Source organism: Tamandua tetradactyla, chromosome 3, assembly GCF_023851605.1.
Source record: "Tamandua tetradactyla isolate mTamTet1 chromosome 3, mTamTet1.pri, whole genome shotgun sequence".
In the NCBI taxonomy this organism is placed as follows: Eukaryota; Metazoa; Chordata; class Mammalia; order Pilosa; family Myrmecophagidae; genus Tamandua; species Tamandua tetradactyla.
The window spans coordinates 198,314,403-198,333,812 of NC_135329.1; the positions used below are offsets into that span (position 1 = coordinate 198,314,403).

At 36.6% G+C, this 19,410-nt stretch overlaps 1 protein-coding gene across 2 annotated transcripts in view; it reads right to left on the reverse strand.

Annotated features, from left to right (window-relative positions):
- Positions 1-19,410, reverse strand: part of FARSB (phenylalanyl-tRNA synthetase subunit beta) — a 102,010-nt gene that overhangs the window by 56,753 nt on the left and 25,847 nt on the right. For both annotated transcript variants that reach the window (XM_077155262.1, XM_077155261.1), the window contains exons 6-9: positions 3,901-4,051; positions 2,999-3,107; positions 2,426-2,496; positions 930-991 (exon numbers count right to left, since the gene is read on the reverse strand). In XM_077155262.1, coding sequence (XP_077011377.1) covers positions 930-991; positions 2,426-2,496; positions 2,999-3,107; positions 3,901-4,051 — 393 coding nt within the window. The remainder of the gene's footprint in view (positions 1-929; positions 992-2,425; positions 2,497-2,998; positions 3,108-3,900; positions 4,052-19,410) is intronic.

Below are 19,410 nucleotides of genomic sequence, written 5' to 3' on the forward strand. Positions count from 1 at the left end.
TAAATTTCTAGAAATATGCACAGTGAACAAACCTTTCACTTGGTTTACAACTATAGTCCCAACCCATTCAATCTATTCACATTCCAACAATGGAATTAATCTTATTACATTATACTCTATTCTACCTTCAGCAGCTCCCACTCTCCTTTAGGCAGCATCCACATGTATCCTATATGGACTCCTTGCTAATACTGATAAACATATTCTAGGTTCACCAAGGTGATGTGTTACACAACAAAAGCTAATTGGTACAACACTAAATGCAAATCAATTCAAAACAAAAAGAAATGATACTACTTATAGAATATTTTTAGGCATGCTTCCTAAAATTATACATTTATTTTGAATTATAATTAATATTCTAGAATAAACTGTTATGCTGGCACATACTAAGGGCCATATATGTTTTTTTTTTCTTTTTTTTTGGCATGGACAGGCACCAGGAATAGAACCCAGGTCTCCAGTACGGCAGGTGAGAACTCTGCCACTGAGTCGCCATTGCCCGCCCTAGATTTGTTAAATACTTTTTTACTGAAAAAATGTATGCTTTGGACAAAATATATAATATTCTCGAGACACACAGGATATATGCTTTGCTCTTATATATGCTTTTCTACTTTTAACTGCTTACAAAAATTATTCTTTTTGCAGTCCCCTCATCTTTACAATCGCAAATCCAGTGATCCTTAAACAAGTTGAAATTTCATTGCCTCCATGAAGCCTTCCCAGATGGCCCCCAAAACAGCCTTTACACATAGCATCAGTGAAACTTTTTAGGGATTTTTTTTTTTAATCATTTTTACTTAATATTTATGTATATGCCTTATCTCTCCAAGAAGATTACAATCTTAATCTATTTTTTAGCACTAAGCCTTAGTTCCTTGTCTTCAGAACAGCAGGAAATCAATAAAAGTGTAGAATGGACTTACGTAAATTGATTCTCACAATATTCACTGAACATGGTGACAATAATATCCAAGACTATTTTTGCCTGCAAAGCAAAAAACAAATATATAGTATCTATAGATATACTCTCTCTTCACCCAGATGGAAATGAATATTTAATATAATATAAACATCTAAAAAATGGACCTATATATACACATTCTAAAAAAAGAAGCCTAATAAAAACTTATGAGCGAAAGGAGGGCTGTTCTTACCTTTAGGTGTTGCACACATTTATGCAATTCTCTGAGAGTTAAAATCCACAACTAAGATAAATCATTTACTTTTTCTGCCCCACCAGATTCACCAGTTTCAAAAGAGAAAGAAACGTCTAAATACTGGAGTAAATTTTATCAATGTCTCTGAAGCCAACTTGTCTAAACCTAGCTCAATCCCTTACTAGCAATGTGACTTCAGACAAGTTATTTACCCTCTCTGTATCTCAGTTTCTCAATCTGTTAAGAGAAGATAACACAAGTTCCTACCATGAGGATTAAATGCACTAATAGACATAAAACACACAGAGCACCGCCAGGCACAGAGGAAGGGCCATGTAAATTTGTTAGATAATGTTGTTTTTAATTAAAAACAAAAAGCAAAAAAAAAAAACATACTTTGGAAAGATAAACAGGATATATGCTTCACTCATACATGCTTCACTCTTATATATTTTAAGCCTGTTATTACATGAATAATTTTTTTTAATTTAAATAATAAAAGCTGTATTACTCTGGCAATATTTCTAAAGGCAAATATGGTACATAAAAGTTATAAACGAAATACCTTACAATAACTGTCAATCCTCTAACATGTATGTGAATGCCATTCATCTGCCCTACTTCTATACTCCAGCCTTCTCCTGCTATTCAAATTTAGCTCTCTTAATCTGCTTAATTGCTAGCCCACTCTATGCCTTACCTAATAAGGTACAGGTAATAGAAAAAAGCTTTCATAGCAATCTAATCTAATAAATGTAGTGGCAAAAAGAAAATGAACAATTAGTATTCTCTATATTTTAGATATCTTCATGTGCATAAAAGCCCTTTAACAATTTGCTAAATAAAACTTCTTTATGGCCAGTTTTTTTAACGCTTACCAAGTAAACAAAGGCATCAAATTATTCAGCATTTAAATTAAGCCCACTAAGATAAAACAATTTGAGTATCTCATAGAGCACTTATCCCATTCTCTGTTTTATATGGAAAACTTTCCTACTAGATTACACGTTCCTTGAAATCAAGAAATATCACTCATTAGTAAATTCTGGCATTGGAAAGATAAAAAGCACTTATTAAATATTTGTTGAATGAATGAAAACACCATAACCAAAAAAGTATAAAATATCTATATTTTTCTAAATTTCTAAACTATGTTCCGATCTACAAAATGAAAATATTTTAAAGTTTAGTCATAACTTTGGCCCAGAAGCAAAAATTATTCCTGTCTCACAGTACAAAAACAGAATAAAAGTTTTATTTACCTTTGTAAAGTCAGTTCCTGTACATTCAATAAATACATTTCTAGTCTTTACTGTTACTTTGGAATGATCCCCTGCAAGGAACACAAAGCAATTAATAACCAAAAAATCAGTTCCAGAAATATAAAGGCACTAAAAGCACAACAAAACAGAAACTACATTTTAAACTGAATATAATATAAACTGACATCTCAGAAGTAAGAGGATATATAACTTTTATGTTAAATTCCCAATACAAATTGAAGAACAAAGGTAAAATAATAAGGCTTTACTGAGTGTATACAATGTGTCAGGTACTGTGTCAAGCACTTAACCTGGAAGAATATAAAAGACTCTAGAGACTGGCATAGGAAATTTCAAATATATAAATTACATGAAAATCAGCAGTGAAATGTTAGATCATCCATTTGTTCAACAAATGAATGAAAAGAGCACAATCAAATCTACAAAAAGACCTGAGATTCTCTGGGTAAGAATTATTTTATTTGATGCAGCCAAAGCTATTGAGAATTCTAGAGAAATGCTGAAGAATAAGAGGAAACAGCAAAAGTTCATGATGCTTATGAAAGAACTCACCATTGATGATTGGAGGCATTGAAAGGATGACACCATTGCTATCATAAATAACTGGGTATAGTGGTTTATTCTCAATGATATGCAAATACTGTTTAAGGTGGTTGTCAGTCTGAAAAAAATATATGTCAAAGAAAATCAGTCTTTTACTTCTATCACTATAATCAGTTTAAATACACACCTAAAATAGATGGGGAAAAGTCAAAAAACAATAAAACATCCCGCAATTATAGAACGCTTTAACTCTGGGAGGTTTTCTAAGATATAATAATATCTTAACATCTTTATACAACATCCTGTACTACAGGAAATGAGGATTATACAACTGAGTTGTTTTTCAAGGATGAAAACAGATTTATACCAGAACGCAAAAATCATCTCAAATAAAACATAAACCATCCAAGAACTATATAGGTAAATAGGAAGAAATGGCTTGCAAATCAGCCACGGAAAATAGCTGCATTTTCTAAACATGCCCACTACTACTATTTATTTTATGGAATTTAAACTGACTACTGGATTTACTGACACTGTTGGGCTCTAAAATCCTAACAATGGGTGGCAGATACTTTGCAACAGTATTTCTCACACAAAACTAGCTAAATTTTGCTGTTCTATATTCTTGCATGAGTATTAATTAGAGACAAATATGACGATTACAATGTAGTATGGTGTACTTGAATTTTTCTCAGTTCTAGACAAACATTAAAATCACCTAGGAAGTTAGAAAAATAACAATAAACAAACTATGACCGGGTAACATCCTAGACCAATTCAATCAGTACCTCTGGGTTAGAGTTCAGATACTGGCAATTTTTACAAAGCACTCATTACATTCGTGTGTTGACTCTGAAAAAATTTCTTGATATACGCATAGCTATTCCATAATATAAAAGAATATTTACCTTGTATATGTTCATTAGTTCACAGGCTGTATACTCCTTTGTCTTATTTAGAGGCTTGAATTTAATATCTGAAGGACGCTTTGCAGTATAAGTAAATGGGCCAGACAAACTGTCCAAATCATGGGTGCCAACAGCAACCAATGCTCTTTTCCTAAATGAGAGAGAAAGAAACATCTGAATATTTCAAAGCAGAAATTTTGAAGATCAGTCTATATATGTTTTAAAAAATGATTTTTAGACACTTCTCTAAAACAGCCTATTGCTATACAGCATTTTTACTAGAGCATAATGTATCATCACAACCATTAAAAGTAATGAGAAATTACAAAGCTACTTAAAACACATTATTCCAGTAGGTGAAATACATTTCTTGCCACTATGCTCGCCCAAATATGGGGTTACTAAGATATTTTCCAAGTCAGCACTGCCTTTTCCTTCTTTTAATCTATTTTTTCTTAGTATCCTCAAGTAAACATAAATGTTTTCATTAAAAATGAAGAAAATACGAATAAATTAGGTGGCAGACAATTATCTTTTGGCTTTTTTATATTTTCCTAAATTTTCTGTCCTACATCTGTGTATTTCCTAAGTAATGGAAAAAAATATTTTAAGAGCTGTAAGTGTAAGGAAAGCTCAAAAGCTATTTATTTCATTTGTCCCGTAGCTTATTCGCAAAGGGTTTAAGATAATCTGAGTAATTTACAGTAAGACACAAAGTGGGAGAAGAAAGAATTAGGGCTATAAAACCAAGTCAAGAACAATGTTAACACTCAACTAGAATCTAAAGACCTACGCGGCTTAGCACAGAACGTCACAAATTTGGCTCCAACTTTCTAAAAGCCAATTAAAAAATGGAAACTGGGTCAGAATTTATGGTGTTAAGATTTGTTAAAATTTTATTTTAAATATATATGCACATATATTGAGGATTTATACATACCCACACCAAACAGAAAAAAATGCATTAATCATCAGATTTTATTAAGGTCCATGTTACATGAGCTAAGAAACTGTCTTTAAAATTTGTACAAAATAAAATTTGGTCAACATCTGTTCTAGTTTGCTAGCTGCCAGAATGCAACACACCAGAGATGGATTGGCTTTCAGTAAAAGGGTATTTATTGATTTAATGTATAGTTCTTCAGAGGAAAGGCAGCTAACTTTCAACTGAGGTTCTTTCTTACATGGGAAAGCACAGGGCAATCTCTGCTGGCTTTCTCTCTAGGCCTCTGGGTTCGAACACCTTTTCCCGGTGTAATTTCTTTTCCTTTCTGCATCTCCAAAGGCCTGGGCTGAGCTGGAGTGCCGAGATGAAGTATGCTGAACCGCTTGAGTTGTGCTACGTTAAGCTCTCTCATTTAAGCACAAGTCAATTAAATCAAACATCATTCATTGCAGCAGGCACGCCTCCTAGCTGACTGCAGATGTAATCAGCAACAGATGAGGTTCACATGCCATGGCTCTTGTCCACAGCAATAGAACTAGGCACCTTCTCCTGGCAAAGCTGACACCTGAATCTAACTACCACAATATCTAAGCTTGGTAAACTAGAATTTGAATTTAATAAACATGGTTGAACTGAATGGAATCACTGACAACCAAAAAGGAAGTGTTACTTAACTCAATGAGTTATGTGCTTATATAAGATAATGCCCTCAGAAATAACATAGGTCCAAATATATATGGCTCAATAACATTTAGATAAATTAGCAGCTGACAGATCCATAAGGTAAGAAAGTCCATGTCTTCTTAGATACTAACATGGATCGCTTAATCCTAAAACAGTACCACAAAATGTCACAAAAATTTCCACTTCAAACCAATCATAAAAAAATCAATTCCAGATAAGAGTTAAGCCACTTGAAAACAAACCAAACACACACACACACACACACACACACACACACACACACACACACACACACAAAAGAGCTCATTAAAAATACCTGGAAGATTTGCTTCCTGGTGCCTGCCCATGCAAAAAAAAGTATTTGAAGAAAATGTAAGAGAACATACTCAAAACCCGTGTAGGAAACCCCTTCTTACTTGTAAGACATAAAATGTAGAAGCATATAAATTTGACTATAGATAAATTGAAAACCTTATATACCCAAAAGACCTCATAAACTCAAAAGACACACTGCTACAAAAGGTTTACAACATATGTATAGAGAAAGGATTGATATATTTATAAAGGATTTATATGTATATTGATATATAAAGAGACTTAAAAATCAGCAAGAAAAAGATAATCAGACTGAAGTTCACAGAAAAGGCCACTAAAACATGGAAAGATGCCCAACCATAATAAAAAGCAGGGATAGGAAAACTAAAAATAATTAGTAGAAATCAAGATCTTACCTATCAGAAAGGAGAAAATAGTAAACTATGGGGAATTCCTGATATTCTCACAAGCATTGGGGGCAACCAATTCAACAGGCTGAGCCCTTGATCTTGGGGTTCACCCCCATGAAGCTTATTCCTGCAAAGGAGAAGCCAAGCCTACTTAAAATTATGCCTAAGAGTCACCCCCAGAGAACTTCTTTTGTGCTCAAATGTGGCCTCTCTAGGTCAACTTGGCAGGTGAACTCACTGCGCTCTTCCCTCTCAGGGGTGTAAATTTCCTTGGCAATGTGGGACCTGAGGCCCAGGGATGAGCCAGGATCCGGCATCATGGGACTGAGAAAGCCTTCTTGACCAAAAAGGGGAGGAGAGAAATGAGACAAAATAAAGTTTCAGTAGCTGAGAGATATCAAACAGAGCTGAGAGGTTATCCTGGTGGTTATCCTTTTGCATTATATAGATAACCCTTTTTAGTTTATGGTTTATTGGAGTGGCTGGAGAGAAGTACCTAAAACTGTTTGAGCCAGTTTGAAAAGGTTTATGTACCCTAGAAAAGCCATGTTTTAATCCTAATCAGTCTTGGGGGAGCAATGGTTTCTTCTAATCCCTATGTAGTACTATAGGTTGGAAACCTGATTGAGCCACATCTCTGTGGAGATAACCTAATCAGGTGTGGGTATTAAACTTGACTAGATGGAGATGTGTCTCCACCCATTCTACATGGGTCTTGATTAGTTTACTAGAATTTTATTAAAGAGGAGATTCTGAGAGGGCAATGAATGACAACAGCCACGAGAAAGCCACAGCAGAATGCCGCAGAACCACAAAGCAGAGTCCACCAGCCAGCGACTTTTGGAGATGAAGTAGGAAAATGCCTCCTGGGGAGCTGGAGAGGAAGCTACCAGATGATGCTGTGTTCGCTATGTACCTTTCAACATGAAGTAGAAACTCTGTGTTCACCATGTGCCTTTTCACTTGAGAGAGAAACCCTGAACTTCATCGGCCTTCCTGAATCAACGTATCTTTCCCTGGATGCCTTAGATTGGAAATTTCTATAGACTTGCTTTAATTGGGACATTTTCATGGCCTTAGAACTGTAAACTTGTAACTTATTAAATTCCCTTTTTTAAAAAGCCATTCCATTTCTGGTATGTTGCATTCTAGCAGCTAGCAAACTACTAGAGCACTGTTGAGCTCTATTCCAGTAGCCTTGATTCTTGAAGATGATTATCTAACTATATAGCTTTTACAATATGAACATATAAAATTCAAAACGCAAAATGGTAGAAGAAAGTACTACCTGTGCAGTAATAACACTAAATGTTAAGGGATTAAACTCCCCAATCAACAGACATAGACTGGCAGAATGGATTAAAAAACAGAACCCATCTATCTATATGCTGTCTCTACTCAAAGGACATGAGGGCAAGGACATAAATGGACACTTGCACACCAATGTTCACAGCAGCATTATTTACAATTACCAAGAGATGGAAACAGCTAAAATGTCCATCAACAGATGGGTGGCTAAACAAACGGTGGCATATAAATACGATGGAATATTATGCAGCTGTAAGACAGAATAAATTTATGAAGTATGTATCAACATGGATGGACCTTAAGGACATTACGCTGAGTGAGATTAGCAAAAAACAAAAGGACAAATACTATATGGTCTCACTGATATGAACTGACATTAGCGAATAAACTTGGAATATTTCATTGGCGACAGAGACCATTAGGAGATAGAAATAGGGTAAGATATTGGGTAATTGGAGCTGAAGGGATACAGATTGTGCAAAAGGACTGAATATAAAAACTCAGAAATGGACAGCACAATACCACTTAACTGCAATACAATTATGTTAAAACACTGAATGAAGCTGAATGTGAGAATGATAGAGGGAGGAGGGCTGGGGGCATAAATGAAATCACAAAGAAAGATAGATGATAAAGATTGAGATGGTATAATCTAGAAAAGCCTAGAGTGTATAATGATAGTGACTAAATGTACAAATTTAAAAAATGTTTTTGCATGAGGAAGAATAAAGGAATGTCATTACTGCAGGGTGCTGAAAATAGATGGCAATTAATATTTTAAAATTTCAACTTATGTGTGAGACTAAAGTGAAAAATGTTTATTTGGTACAAAATTTATATTTTGACTATCTCATCTCCTAATATAACTTATGTAGATAGTTGGTTGAACAACATAAGTACATGGAACCTTGGGTAGGACATGAGATTTTGTTGGTTTGCCCAGAGTGGTGCCCCAATGAATCGCAGAGTGATTTGATCAGTGACTGGAAAAGTATTTGCAAAGTCCCCTTCGGGAAATGGTGAGAATGGGGGAAAATTCAACCTCCCCAAGTTGAATTCTTGATATTCTCACAAGCAGTGTGTACAACCAAAGCTATAGGCTGAGCCCCTAGTCTTGGGGTTTATTCATATGAAACTTAACCCCACAAAGAATAGGTCAAGTCTACTTAAAATTAGGCCTGAGAGTCACCCCCAGGAGAACCTCTTTTGTTGCTCAGATGTGGCCTCTCTCTCCAGCCAACAAAACAAGCAAACTCACCACCCTCCCCCTGCCTACATGGGACATGACTCCCAGGGGTGTGGACCTTCCTGGCAACGTGGGACAGAAATCCTACAATGAGCTGAGACTCAGCATCAAGGGATTGAGAAAAACTCTAGAATGAGCTGAGACCCAGCATCAAGGGACTGAGAAAACCTTCTCGACCAAAAGGGGGAAGAGAAAAATGAGACAAAGTGTCAATGGCTGAGAGATTCCAGAGTTGAGAGGTTGTCCTGGAGGTTATTCTTACGCATTAAGTAGGTAACACCTTGTTAGTCAAGATGAAATGGAGAGGCTAGAGGGAACTGTCTGAAAACGTAGAGCTGTGTTCCAGTAGCCATGTTTCTTGATGATGATTGTATAACGATATAAGCTTTCACAATGTGACTGTGTGATTGTGAAAACCTTGTGTCTGATGCTCCTTTTATCTACCTTGTCAATGGACGAGTAGAACACATGGAATAAAAATAAATAATGAAGGAACAAATGTTAAAATAAATTTAGTTTGAAATGCCAGTGATCAATGAAAGGGAGGGGTAAGGGGTATGGTACATATAATTTTTTCTTCTCTGTTTTCGTTTTATTTTTCTGTTGTCTTTTTATTTTTTTCTGAATTGATGCAAATGTTCTAAGAAATGATCATGATGATGAATATGCAACTACGTAATGATACTGTGAATTACTGATTATATATGCAGAATGGAATGATCATATGTTAAGAATGTTTGTGTTTCTTTCTTGTAATTTTTTTTAATTTAAAAATTAATATAAAAACAAGGGTAAGGAAGACACTGCATGTATTTTAGAAATTCACTTATTCTTTGAGACCAAAGTAAGAAAGTTCTATTATGTCTAGAACCTAGGCGTTCCATACCACATAATCTAACTCAACCTGTCTGGATAGATCATTTAAACAATCCAAACACAGGGAGCCCAGAATAAGAATGAGAGCCTTCAATCCTGTATAGCTTAATGCAATGCTTGGATACATCCCAGAGTATCTTAAGCAGATGATAAAGAAGTATTGGCCACATCCCTTGAGGGATGGGAGAAAAATCATGGAATTTCTAAACTTTAACACTGAGTATCCATACTGTGCCAAACATTAGGGATGCCCAAATCAACAGGCCAAGTCCTTGATCTTGAGGCTTGCTCTTGTGAAGCTTATGTATATAGCAGAGAAGTTTAGCCTATCTATACGTATGCCTAAGAGTCACCTCCAAAAGACCTCTCTTGTTGCTCAGATGTGGCCCTTCTCTCTCTAAGCACAACTCTGCAAGTGAAACCATTACCCTACCCTCTACATGGGACATGATATCCAGGGATGAAATTCTCCCTAGTGGCATGGGAGATGACTCCAGGGATGAGCCTGGCCCTGGCACTGTGGAATCAACAATGCCATCCTGACCAAAAGGGTGAAAAGAAGTGTAACAAATAAGGTATCAGTGGCTGACAGAGTTCAAATCGAGTCAAGAGGCTATACTGGAGATGACTCTTATGCATGCTTCAGTTAGACACTGCTACTAATCATAACTTGCCAAACCCCAACCAAAACCATTCCTGCCAGGCAGTGCAATGGTGGGTCAGTGGCAGAATTCTCACCTGCCATGTCGGAGACCTGGGTTCATTTCCCGGTGCCTGCCCATGCCAAAAAAAAAAATCATTCCTGTCAATCCTAAAGAATACCTGGGGTATTACATTACAAAGGTTCCATGCACTAGGGTAACTCTCCAAAACCTACAACCTCCAGATGGATCCCTAGAGAAGTAAGTCCTGAAACGCAGAGGGGCCAACCCTTCCAGAACATCAATTAGCTCCATCCCCCATCCCATATTATTGACAGCCCCTTTCAAAATGAAAAAGTTAGAAAGGGCATAGCTCAAATACCCCTAAAGACTGGAAAAAGAATTAAAGGTGATGGTGGAATTGCACAGAGATGGTCAAATTTAACAAATGGGTATGAATGCGGAATCATTATCTTGATATTTCTTGTAGCTTCCAGTATCTTAGAGTTGCTAGAAATAAAAACCTAAAATTATGGAATTGTAACCCATATCAAACTCTGGAATCGGTTCTACAACTAATTGTTGTGATATACTTTGAAATGTATTGCTTTTATGTATAATGTTATTTAAAGAAAAGGAAGAGTATAACAGAGAAGATCATAGGACTTAACAAATGAGTATGCCTGTCAAATCATTATATTGATATTTCTGTTGGTCTCCAGTGTCTTGAAGCAACTAGAAGAAAAAATGAAAAATCGTGGAACTGTAACCCATACCAAACTTTAAAATCTGTTCTCTAACACCCTGCTAAAATGTACTTGGAAATTTATTGCTTTTTTTTGTATATATGTTATATTTAACAATTTTTAAAAAGTTTAAAAATTAAAAATTAAAAAAAAATCAGTAAACATGATAAGAGTTATATTATTTCTTGATTCTGAGATGCTGTGCTATATGTGTATTTTTTTGGAACTTTGGGTGCCTGTGTGACACCTAAGAGTCAGAGTTGGAGTTCTGCTGTTCTTGAAACAAGCATTGCTACATACAATAACAGTTCAAAAAAACTAAAAATATAGTCCCAGCCGATCTGGGACTGGGACTAAGGTAAATCAGAATACAGGGCAAAAGATGATATTGTCTGCATTTTAGAGCTTCATTTACTGTATGAGACCAAAGAAAGAGAGAGGTTTATTTTATCCAAAACTTAAATTCTCTGTAGCACGCAATTTAACTCAACCTGCCCGGATAGCTCATTTAAACAACCCAAATTCATGGAGTTTGGGAACCAGGGTTTGTAATTCTATATAGCTTAATATAATACCTGGACACATCCCAGAGTATGTTAGGTACATAATTTTAAAGTATTAGCAAAGTTCCTTGAAGGACTGGAGGAAAAACATGGAAGCATTAAACTCTTTCACCTAGGAAACCCGATATTCTCTCAAACATTAGGGACATTCAAGGTAACAGGACAAGCCCTTGATCTTGAGTCTGGCTCTTATGAAACTTATTTCTGTAGCAGAGAAGCTATGCCTACCTATAATGTCTAAGAGTTACTTCCAGAAAACCTCTTCTGTTGCTCAGATATGGCCTCTCTCTCTAAACTCAACTCTGCAAAGAAAATCATTACCCTTTCCCCTACGTAGGACATGACATCCAGGGGTAAAAGTTTACCTGACTACCTGGGACATGACTCCCAGGGATAAGCCTAGCCGTGGCACTGTGGGATTAACAACACCTTCCTGACCAAAAGAGGGAAAAAATAAGATATTAGTAGCTGAGTTTAAATAGAGTCAAGGGACCATTTTTAATGCAAGCTTCAGCTAGATATTGCTAATTGCCATGGTTTGTCAACTTCCAACCAAAATCATTCCTCTTAACCCTAAAGAACATCCAGGTTCTATCTGAAATTCTACAGAAGTTTCAAGCACTAAGTTTACTCTCCAAAAACCTATAATCTCCAGATGGTTCCTAGGCTAGGTAAGTCTTCAAACCCAGAGGGGACAGCCTCTCTAAGAATATCAACTAGTTCCACCCCCACCCCGTCCCAAACTGTTGACAACCCTTTCCAAAATGAAAAAAGTTAGAATAGGCATAGCCCAAATATGCCCAAAGATTGGGAGAAGGATCAAAGGAGAAGGAAGAATTTTAACAGAGAAGAACAGGATTTAACAAATGAGTATAACTGCTGAATCATTACATTGATATTTCTTTCAGTCTCCAATGTCTTGGAGCAGCTAGAAGGAAAAACCTGAAATTCTGGGACTGTAACCCATAACAAACTTTGAAAACTATTCTATAACTATATTAAATTGTACTCTGAAACTTATTGCTTTTTGTGTATTTCTCAATTAAAAATTTGAAAAAAAAATGAGTAGACATGAGAAGAAACAGGACTGACTCATTCTCCAGACAAAACCCATCAACAAAAAACAAACTCAGGGAGGGGCCAAGATGGCAGCTTAGCAATGTGCGCGTTTTAGTTCGTCTTCCAGAACAACTACTAAATAACCAGAAACAGTACAGAACAGCTCCTGGTGCCACGTCAGTGACCAGACACACAGCGTATCCCAGTCTGGACCAGCTGGACTGGCTGCAAGCCTCCCCAAAACAGTGAGTTTCCCAAGACGCGGCCGCTGGCGCTCAGTGCCCCTCCCCCACAGGTGGCTTCCCAGAGGGAAAGGAAAGAGACTCTAGACCTGGTCAAGGCGGAGTTCGCTCATTGGGCTCACTGAAGAGGAAAGGGGATGAAACAGAGGTTTTAGTGGCTGGGTTTCTACGGAGACTTGGCAGCCTCTGGATTCAGCAGCAGGACTTCTCAGGCTGCAGCTGCCCCAGGCATAGGCAGAAACAGGCTGTCTCCCACCTGCGCCTTCCCCAGGGGAGGGGTGAAGCCCAACTCAGGTGGAATCCCACTCTCAAGGAATTCAGACCCCAGGGCTTGGCAATTTGAAACCCTTAAAACCAGCCTACAACCTCTCCTCCGACTCCACCATGCCCCCAACAGAGAGAGTCTTCCAAACTTAAAAGTGCCGCAAAATCTTTGGGTGGTGCAACCCGCAGGCAGACGCGCCACATACTGGGCAGGATAAGAAAAACAGAACCCAGAGACTTCACAGGAAAGTCTTTTAACCTGCTGGGTCTCACCCTCAGGGAAAACTGATGCAGGTGACTCCTTCCCCCGATAAGAGGCTGGTTTAGTCTGGGAAATCCCGGCTGGAGTCTTTAATACCTAAGTAGACCGTCCGAAGGGTGGGGAGGGAAAAGGCACCATAAAGGCAGGGCAAGAAACAAGAAAACAAGAACTGAAAAATTATCCTCTGTTAAACAAAACCTAAGCTAGAGGTCTGGAAAAAGCGGAACTGAAGGTCAAAGAACAGATAGACAACAAATTCATTTAGCAAGAAAACCCTAGGTAAAAGAAGTGAAAGCAGTCTTCAGAATAAACTAATTAAGGTAATTAAATGTCTAGATGCCAGCAAAAAAAAACAAATCACACCAGAAAAATTGAAGATATGGCCCAGTCAAAGGAACAAACCAATAGTTCAAATGAGATACAAGAGCTGACACAACTAATTCAGAATGTACGAACAGACATGGAAAACCTAATAAAAAACCAAACCAATGAATTGAGGGAGGATATGAAGAAGGCAAGGAATGAACAAAAAGAAGAAATGGAAAGTCTGAAAAAACAAATCACCGAACTTATGAGGATGAAAGGTACAGCAGAAGAGATGAAAAAAACAATGGAAACCTACAATGGTAGATTTCAAGAGACAGAGGTTAGGATTAGTGAACTGGAGGACAGAACACCTGAAATCCGACAAGATACAGAAACTATAGGGAAAAAAATGGAAAAATATGAGCAGGGACTCAGGGAACTGAATGATAATATGAAGTGCACAAATATACGTGTTGTGGGTGTCCCGGAAGGAGAAGAGAAGGGAAACTAATGGAAGAAATAATCACTGAAAATTTCCCAACTCTTATGAAAGACCTAAAATTACAGATCCAAGAAGTGCAGTGCACCCCAAAGAGATTAGACCCAAATAGGCATTCTCAAAGACACTTACTAGTTAGAATCTCAGAGGTCAAAGAGAAAGAGAGGATCTTGAAAGCAGCAAGAGAAAAACAATCCATCACATACAAGGGAAACCCAATAAGACTATGTGTAGATTTCTCAGCAGAAACCATGGAAGCTAGAAGACAGTGGGATGATATATTTAAATTACTAAAAGAGAAAAACTGCCAACCAAGACTCCTATATCCAGTAAAATTGTCCTTCAAAAATGAGGGAGAAATTAAAACATTCTCAGACAAAAAGTCACTGAGAGAATTTATGACCAAGAGACGAGCTCTGCAAGAAATATTAAAGGGAGCACTAGAGTCAGATACGAAAGGACAGAAGAGAGAGGTATGGAGGAGAGTGTAGAAAGAAGGAAAGTCAGATATGATATATATAATACAAAAGGTAAAATGGTAGAGGAAAATATTATCCAAACAGTAATAACACTAAATGTTAATGGACTGAATTCCTCAATCAAAAGACATAGACTGGCAGAATGGATTAAAAAACAGGATCCTTCCATATGCTGTCTACAGGAAACACATCTTAGACCCAAAGATAAACACAGGTTGAAAGTGAAAGGTTGGGAAAAGATATTTCACGCAAATAACAACCAGAAAAGAGCAGGAGTGCCTATACTAATATCCAACAAATTAGACTTCAAATGTAAAACAGTTAAAAGAGACAAAAAAGGACACTATATACTAATAAAAGGAACAACTAACAAGACATAACAATCATAAATATTTACGCACTGAACCAGAATGCCCCAAAATACGTGAGGAATACACTGCAAACACTGAAAAGGGAAATAGACACATATACCATAATAGTTGGAGACTTCAATTCACCACTCTCATCAATGGACTGAACATCTAGACAGAGGATCAATAAAGAAATAGAGAATCTGAATATTACTATAAAGGAGCTAGACTTAACAGACATTTATAGGTCATTACATTCCACAACAGCAGGATACACCTTTTTCTCAAGTGCTCCCAGATCATTCTCTAAGATAGACCATATGCTCGGTCACAAAGCAAGTCTTAACAAATTTAAAAAGATTGAAATCATACACAACACTTTCTCGGATCATAAAGGAATGAAGTTGGAAATCAATAATAGGCGGAGTGCCAGAAAATTCACAAATACGTGGAGGCTCAACAACACACGCTTAAACAACCAGTGGGTCAAAGAAGAAATTGCAAGAGAAATTAGTAAATACCTCGAGGCGAATGAAAATGAAAACACAACATATCAAAACTTATGGGACGCAGCAAAGGCAGTGCTAACAGGGAAATTTATTGCCCTAAACGCCTATATCAGAAAAGAAGAAAAGGCAAAACTGCAGGAATTAACTGTCCACTTGGAAGAACTAGAGAAAGAACAGCAAACTAATCCCAAAGCAAGCAAAAGGAAAGAAATAACAAAGATTAGAGCAGAAATAAATGAAATTGAAAACATGAAAACAATAGAGAAAATCAATAAGACCAGAAGTTGATTCTATGAGAAAATCAACAACATTGATGGTCCCTTATCCAGATTGACAAAAAGAAGAAGAGAGAGGATGCAAATAAATAAGATCAGAAATGGAAGAGGAGACATAACTACTGACCTCACAGAAATAAAGGAGGCAATAACAGATACTATGAACAACTTTACACTAATAAATACAACAATTTAGATGAAATGGACGGGTTCCTGGAAGGACATGATCAACCAACTTTGACTCAAGAAGAAATAGATGACCTCAACAAACCAAACACAAGTAAAGAAATTGAATTAGTCATTCAAAACCTTCCTAAAAAGAAAAGTCCAGGACCAGACAGCTTCCCATGTGAATTCTATCAAACATTCCAGAAAGAATTAGTACCAACTCTCCTCAAACTCTTCAAAAAAATCGAAGTGGAGGGAAAACTACCTAATTCATTCTATGAAGCCAACATCACCCTCATACCAAAAGCAGGCAAAGACATTACAAAAATAGAAACCTACAGACCAATCTCTCTAATGAACATAGATGCAAAAATCCTCAATAAAATTCTAGCAAAATCGAATCCAACAACACATTAAAAGAATTATACATCATGATCAAATAGGATTCATCCTAGGTATGCAAGGATGGTTCAATATAAGAAAATCAATTAATGTAATACACCATATCAACAAATCAAAGCAGAAAAATCACATGATCATCTCAATTGATGCAGAGAAGGCATCTGACAAGATTCAACATCCTTTCCTGTTGAAAACACTTCAAAAGATAGGAATACAAGGGAACTTCCTTAAAATGATAGAGGGAATATATGAAAAACCCACAGCTAATATCATCCTCAATGGGGAAAAACTGAAAACTTTCCCCCTAAGATCAGGAACAAGACAAGGATGTCCACTATCACCACTATTATTCAACATTGTGTTGGAGGTTCTAGCCAGAGCAATTAGACACGAAAAAGAAATACAAGGCATCAAAATTGGAAAGGAAGAAGTAAAACTATCACTGTTTGCAGACGATATGATACTATACATCAAAAACCCGGAAAAATCCACAACAAAACTACTAGAGCTAATAAATGAGTACAGCAAAGTAGCAGGTTACAAGATCAACATTCAAAAATCTGTAGCATTTCTATACACTAGCAATGAACAACCTGAGGGGGAAATCAAGAAACGAATTCCATTTACAATTGCAACTAAAAGAATAAAATACCTAGGAATAAATTTAACTAAAGAGACAAAAAACCTATATAAAGAAAACTAGAAAAAACTGTTAAAAGAAATCACAGAAGACCTAAATAGATGGAAGGGCATACAGTGTTCATGGATTGGAAGACTAAATATAGTTAAGATGTCAATCCTAACTAAATTGATTTACAGATTCATGCAATACCAATCAAAATTCCAACAACTTATTTTTCAGAAATACAAAAACCAATAAGCAAATTTATCTGGAAGGGCAGGGTGCCCCGAATTGCTAAAAACATCTTGAGGGAAAAAAACGAAGCTGGAGGTCTCGCGCTGCCTGACTTTAAGGCATATTATGAAGCCACAGTGGTCAAAACAGCATGGTATTGGCATAAAGATAGATATATCGACCAATGGAATCGAATAGAGTGCTCAGATATAGACCCTCTCATCTATCGACATTTGATCTTTGATAAGGCAGTCAAGCCAACTCATCTGGGACAGAACAGTCTCTTCAATAAATGCTGCCTAGAGAACTGGATATCCATATGCAAAAGAATGAAAGAAGACCCATATCTCACACCCTATACAAAAGTTAACCCAAAATGGATCAAAGATCTAAACATTAGGTCTAAGACCATAAAACAATTAGAGGAAAATGTAGGGAGATATCTTATGAAACTTACAATTGGAGGCGGTTTTATGGACCTTAAACCTAAAGCAAGAGCACTGAAGAAGGAAATAAATAAATGGGAACTCCTCAAAATTAAACACTTTTGTGCATCAAAGAACTTCATCAAGAAAGTAGAAAGACAGCCTACACAATGGGAGACAATATTTGGAAATGACATATCAGATAAAGGTCTAGTATCCAGAATTTATAAAGAGATTGTTCAACTCAACAATAACAAAAAGACAGCCAACCCAATTACAAAATGGGAAAAAGACTTGAACAGACACCTCTCAGAAGAGGAAATACAAATGGCCAAAAGGCACATGAAGAGATGCTCAATGTCCCTGGCCATTAGAGAAATGCAAATCAAAACCACAATGAGATATCATCTCACACCCACCAGAATGGCCATTATCAACAAAACAGAAAATGACAAGTGCTGGAGAGGATGCAGAGAAAGTTGGTGGGAATGTCAAATGGTGCAACCACTGTGGAAGGCAGTTTGGCGGTTTCTCAAAAAGCTGAATACAGAATTGCCATACGACCCAGCAATACCATTGCTGGGTATCTACTCAAAGGACTTAAGGGCAAAGACACAAACGGACATTTGCACACCAATGTTTATAGCAGCGTTATTTACAATTGCAAAGAGATGGAAACAGCCAAAATGTCCATCAACAGACGAGTAGCTAAACAAACTGTGGTATATACATACGATGGAATATTATGCAGCTTTAAGACAGAATAAACTTATGAAGCATGTAATAACATGGATGGACCTAGAGAGCATTATGCTGAGTGAGTCTAGTCAAAAACTAAAGGACAAATAGTGTATGGTCCCACTGATGTGAACCGACATTCGAGAATAAACTTGGAATATGTCATTGGTAACAGAGTCCAGCAGGAGTTAGAAACAGGGTAAGATAATGGGTAAATGGAGCTGAAGGGATACAGACTGTGCAGCAAGACTAGATACAAAAACTCAAAAATGGACAGCACAATAATACCTAATTGTAAAGTAATCATGTTAAAACACTGAATGAAGCTGCATCTTAGCTATAGGTTTTTTTTTTTTTTACTATTATTATTTTATTTTTTTCTCTATATTAACATTCTATATCTTTTTCTGTTATGTTGCCAGTTCTTCTAAACCGATGCAAATGTACTAAGAAACGATGGTCATGCATCTATGTGATGATGTTAAGAATTACTGATTGCATATGTAGAATGGTATGATTTCTAAATGTTGGGCTAATTTCTTTTTTTCCGTTAATTAATAAAACAAAAAAGAAAAAAAAGAAAAAAAATGAGGAAGAAATTAAAACATTTTCAGACAAAAAATCACTGAGAGAATTTGTGACCAAGAGACCAGCTCTGCAAGAAATACTTAAAGGGAGCACAGGAGACTGATACGAAAAGACAGAAAGAGAGGTGGGGAGAAGAGTGTAGAAAGAAGGAAAATTAGATATGATATATATAATACAAAAGGCAAAATGGTAGAGGAAAGTATTACCCATACAGTAATAACACTAAATGTTAATGGATTGAACTCCCCAATCAAAAGATATAGACTGGCAGAATGGATTAAAAAACAGGATCCTTCTATATGCTGTCTACAGGAAACATATCTTAGACCCAAAGATAAACATCGGTTGAAAGT